Raw genomic sequence first — 5651 nt, forward strand, 5'->3', positions numbered from 1 at the left:
TAAATTTCCTCATGCAGATCCCCATGCAAGAAAGCTATCTTGACATCCATCTGCATAAGCTCCATATCCTCTGCTGCCACAAATCCAAGTATGCATCTAGATGTGGTCATCTTTACTACAATCAAAGAGAAGATCACATCAAAGTCCACACCCTTCTCTTGCTTGAACCCTTTAGCAACCAAAGGGGCCTTGTACTTAGGCACATCATCACCTCTGACCTTCATCTTGTAGACCCATTTACATGGCAATGCTTTCTTTCCATGTGGCAAAGAAACAAAGTCCCAAGTCTTGTTTTTCATGAGTGAATTCATCTTTGATTGCATAGCATACTCCCACTTGCAATAGTCCTCGCGCATCATAGCCTTCCTATAGCAAGAAGGCTTCCCACAATCAGTAAGCATCACATAGTCTGCCCTTGGAACAAATCTCTCAGGTGGGTCTAAACACTCTAGATGATCTTCTCAAGGGACTTTCAGCTTGCTGTCCCACCTGCATATCAGCCACATTTGGCTCATCATTTCCACCAACATATGATCCATCATCTGCCCTTGATTGTGTACCTATGGGAGTACTTGGTGGCACCATTTCCTACACATTCGATGCATGGACAGCTTGCTGTCTATCAACATATGCGGGTGGATCCACATCTTGAAAAGTGATTCTCCTCATTTCCACATCCCTCATGGGTGTCTTATGCATATTATTCTCATTGAAGACCACATCATGGCTTTGCATGATCTTATTTGCTTCTAGATCCCAAAGATGATAGCCCATCTCTCCACTTTCACCATAACCCAGAAAGATGCATTTCCTAGGATCTAACTTCTTCCAAAGCTCTTTTGGCACATGTGCATATGCCTCACAAACAAATATATGAGAATGAGAGTAATAGGGCTTCTTGCCACTCCATGCCTCTTGAGGAATACCACCATCCAAACTCTTTCTAGGTGATCTATTGATCACATGCACTGTAGTCTTCATTGCCTCAGCCCAAAAACCACCAGAAAGACTTGCATTGGAAAGAATACATTCAAAACCTTTCTTGAATGGTGCGGTTCATCTGTTCTGCAACTGGATTTTGCATTCGAGTATGAGGAGACATGAGCTCCCTCTTGATCCCATGTGTATCCAAAAATGTTAAAACTCATGAGAGAGATACTCTCCACCATTGTCAGTCCGTAGGCATTTAAGCATTCTACCTGACTTATTTTCAAGCAAAGCCAGCCATTTCTGAAATACCTAGAAACATCGCTCTTATGAGCTATAGCATAAGCCTACACTTTCCTAGTTGCATCATCAATGAATGCCACATAGTATTCAGCCCTGCCTAATGACCGTGGCAGGTAAGTCAAAACATCGAGCGACCACATTCGAGCGAGTCCAGAGTCTGAGCGATGCTTGTGACGAACTTTGTTTAAAACCATGGTTCCAATTGATTCTTTTAACACATTGATCATATGGAAACAGATTGCATTCTTGAAGTTTATTTTATTGAGAGGTGGACATGATTCTAGTAAGAAATCTCAATGATACCACATAGCATGACAAGTGGTTATTTCCATGCACTCAAATGGCTCAATATGCATTTGGGGTTTATAATTCCATGGTGTTCTATAGTGTGGGTTTCCCAATGGAGTCCAAGATAGCAACATACACTTTAACACAAAATGAAGAGTAGCTTTTAATACAATATAAATCCATTCATTCATTCAATCCATGTCATTCTACATTATGCAATGCTAATATGGCTTTGGGGCCTACAATATACTCAATACTCCAAAAGGCACAAAGATTCACAAAACACTTCAACCACTATCTTCACACTCATCATCTACAAAAGGACTACAAATGCGTGAACATTGTGTTCCAAGTTGATCAAACCGCTTGTCCTTTGCCATGGCTCTAGCCATTTCTTCAGCATATGTAGGCAAAGCACTACATGGGCAAAATTAATAGAGAGTAAGTTGGAACTGCATAACATTGACCATAGAGTAACAAGATAATGAAGACAAGTCAAGCATTCCACCATGCCAATGAAAATCAAACGTCTAACTTCAAGGATGACATAAGCTCTGAAAATGTAATTTTCAAGCACAAATATAAAAAGTGTGCCACTAGCCAATGTAAAGCATGACAATAGGAAAGCAAAGTGTCTCACCAGTCATCAAAGGAATTATAAGTGGGATTTGACGAATATTCATCCTCCCCCATATCCTTCTCATCCCTATGAGGCCTCTTTGCTAGGGATGCTTGCACTAGTGGTAGCACATATGTATCCACCATGATTGTATCCACATCAAATGAATAACAACATCTTCCACTAGCTTGGCATGCCCTCATGAGAGGGCTTGTGCCACATCCCATCTCTAGAACTGGACCTCTTGGCACACATAGCAAAGCCAAAATCATAGAGACAAATCCTGAGGAGTGCTCGAGAGCACCTCTAGCACCATAAACCTGCGAGTTGGAAGATGAGGCACCACGAGTCCGCTTTGTCTCAGGCATGTAGTGGGTCCACATGTCATCGCTCCGCTCACTCACACCCCATGCATATCAAACAGAGAACGGTGGCTCTCGGCCTTGAAAATGGGTGTAGAGGCTCCATTGCGACATGCAAATACTAGCATGGAAGTACGAATCTACATAAAAATACTTAAATCAGCTTCATTGTTTACTTTTCCAATTGTGAAAGGCTTTCAAAAAAGTAGATGAAGCGTATACCGGCATGTCCTCCCTTGATTGTTTAACGAAGCTGTACTCATTCTTGTCCAACACAATCACTCTTCTTGCTATTTGAAGGTCTTTGACTTTGACATACCTCTCCATCCATGTCAAGCAAGGGCCTGGAAATTCGTTGCATTAGTTCAAATCATAGTGGAAAGCTTAACAAATGCACATATACATATCAAGAATCCTACTAACATCTCACACCACCTGCAATGGGACAAAGCATGGCAAGCCATCCATTGTCTCCTATGGTGGTTGCGGCTGTGGCCAAACCATACTTCACATGGTCCTCAAAAAGAATATTCCAAGGAGGTAATGGATTACTGACAACCCAAGTTCTGTCCTGTGGGAAAGTCTAGGAAAATAAAATCTGCTGCCCATTTAACTTTTCTCCCCTTTTTCTTGTATTCCATAGAAGGGTCACGTGTGGAGGGTTACGTGCGGACAAAAAGAACTCATGGATCTTAGCATACATATCATTTTTTCTGGCACATGCGAAGTCCTGGCCCATCAAAATGTAGTCTCCCATAGAGCATCCATACGTAGCCAGCCCTCCATAATGCATAGCATGTTCTAGCGGTAGTGGTGGATAGAAGATAAATGGAGTGACAACTTTCACTATCTTTTTCCCTGTTGACAAAAACAATCCATTGCTGAACATATGCAAGAAGCTCTCATCCCAAGTCTTATGCACTTCAAATAAAAAAACTCAAAGGTTGATGGAATTGAAATAATACCATCTATCCCATCACCAACATCAATAGAAGGCTCCGTAGGCGGCGGAGATGGTGTCCTCTCCACATCCTTGGCTGTCGAGAAAAAAAGGGCAAATGAGCTCAAAATACTTTTGATTTACAACTAGTTTGACTGACCCTACCCCCCTGTATCATGTTTCAAACACACCAAATAAACCAACCTTCCTTGTAGTCTTTCTTCTCTATTTTTTGTGTTGTTCTTCTTGGATTATCCTGATCCTTGCTTATTTCTTTGGTCTTTTTTGTTGTAGAATATTGCTTGTACAAATCAAGCTCTTGTGTAAGCACATTACCACCTGAAAAATCTAACCACCAAGGGCAATTAACAAGCTCCCACTATGAGTGTCCATGCATGGACTTAGGATACATACAGGTAGTTGGATTGGCCATCTCTGTCCAACCCTTGCAATGTCTCAGAAGCTCATCGATCTTGCCCTCATTCTTCAAACATGTGAGATATCTGAGCCTTTCCAATGGTAATAGTGGTTAGAATTATGAGGCAAACAATGAATGGAAAAGCATACATGTTGGAAGAATCGACAAAGTGTTCACCTAACTCGGTGAGCTACGTGATCCAGTTCTATCATCTTGGTAGCTACATTCTCCTTCCCAACACCACTGAGTTCACTAGACTCTCTAATTTTCAAAGAGGTAAACATACACTTTCTTCCCTCCAATTTGATGTCGTCAAAATACTGACCAATACTGTAATCAAAAGGTAGGGCAAACAATCGCCCAATGCTTTTTAGCTCCTCAAGCACACCAATGGCATGATTTTCAATCTTCTCCAAGAAAATTTCTTGGGCCAGCCACTTGTAATAGCAATATGCCATCGCATTGGAATAACAAAACACAAGAAGTAATATTACGATTGCCGAATCAATAGCACAAAAAAAGGAGACTTGTTTGGCTTATGCTCGGTATGGAATATCTGAAGGAGGCATGTGATACATATTCCGCATGATTGTGCTAGCCTCTAACAAAGACAGGTACTGAATTTTCTTCTCTAATTTCAATGGTGCAAGGGCAATGCACTTAATCTTTTCAAGAGTGATAACCTTCTCCGCAGCATCAAAGTTCAAAGAAAATAACTTGGCTTTCCAAACATCCCCCAGTTGGGGGTCAAGACAATTGAGCACCTACAAAACATTATTGGGCATGATTTTTGGAACTTTTTAAATTGACCAATGTACTTGAGCCATAAACCAAGAGTGAAGTTACCCGTCCCATCCGATCAGATATTTTTCTTTGCACTACATCTATATCCTTCTTCTCTGCCGCTGCTCTCTCCTCTACTGGAACTATAGATTTGATCCTCTCTAGAGCTCTCTTGATCAGTGTTAAATTCAACCTACAAGATATAATGAAAGCAACCAAAATGCACCTTTTAGAATTGACAGACAATCAATGAGGCTTTTCATAACAATAAAATCTTAGGGTGGATAGAAATATTAGTATCACCTAGAATACAAGCTGTTCCAAATACCCTCTGCTCAAAGGGTACCAACCAGCATTCCCCTTAACCTCCTTAGTTCTAGCATTGTTAATTGCCTTGCGCTCTTGTGAGGACAAGGAGTTCATGAAAGCATGGGCATCGCACTCACAAATGTTGTTGGCATTTATGAGCACATCCCTCAAGCTAGGCTTGACCACAGCATGCTCATTCAATCTACAAAGGAAAAATTTCAGAGTTCCTCTACCCAAAATTGAATGAAGATAGAAAAAAACAATACTATTAAAAAAATCTTATGAGTTCATGCACTGCAAACTTGCCAAAAGAGAAATTTCAGTTGTCTTTTGTGGGTCAATCAAGGTGCACATCACTCTAATATGCCGTGCTTTTATCTCTCTATATGATTCCTCAATCACAGCCATCCAAGCCATGGTTCTATGGTTTCCTTCCCACACATAGAACATCTTGTTAGATAGGTATAGCAAATCAGGCTTTGTTGCAAGTTCCTTCTCGAATACTTCTTCAACTTCTCGCCACATCGGTGACCAAGTCTGCCTATGATCTCTGATGTAACCTCTGTCTCCTCTCCACTCCCAATGCAACCAGAAACTATAAATGCTCCCTTCTTAGGGAGATATCCCTTAGACTAGAAAGCACTCTTAAGTGCAGTGACATCACTTCTCAAACCCCTAACCCTGGCATATGTAAGAAGTCTA

The 5651-nt window shown here is 41.1% G+C and overlaps 1 protein-coding gene across 1 annotated transcript; it reads right to left on the reverse strand.

Annotated features, from left to right (window-relative positions):
• Positions 1–2537: 2537 nt before the first annotated feature.
• On the reverse strand, positions 2538–4315 carry LOC147882684 (uncharacterized). Its single transcript, XM_087400476.1, has 5 exons — positions 4144–4315; positions 3644–3778; positions 3465–3536; positions 2722–2843; positions 2538–2639 (listed from the first exon to the last, which is right to left on the reverse strand). Exons 1-5 carry the CDS (start codon positions 4313–4315, stop codon positions 2538–2540), a joined length of 603 nt encoding a protein of 200 aa, XP_087256602.1.
• Between the last annotated feature and the right edge of the window lie 1336 nt (positions 4316–5651).

This window comes from Dipteris shenzhenensis, chromosome 29 (assembly GCF_047967505.1).
Source record: "Dipteris shenzhenensis isolate YYH24624 ecotype China chromosome 29, Dip_SZ_1.0, whole genome shotgun sequence".
Classification (NCBI taxonomy): domain Eukaryota; kingdom Viridiplantae; phylum Streptophyta; class Polypodiopsida; order Gleicheniales; family Dipteridaceae; genus Dipteris; species Dipteris shenzhenensis.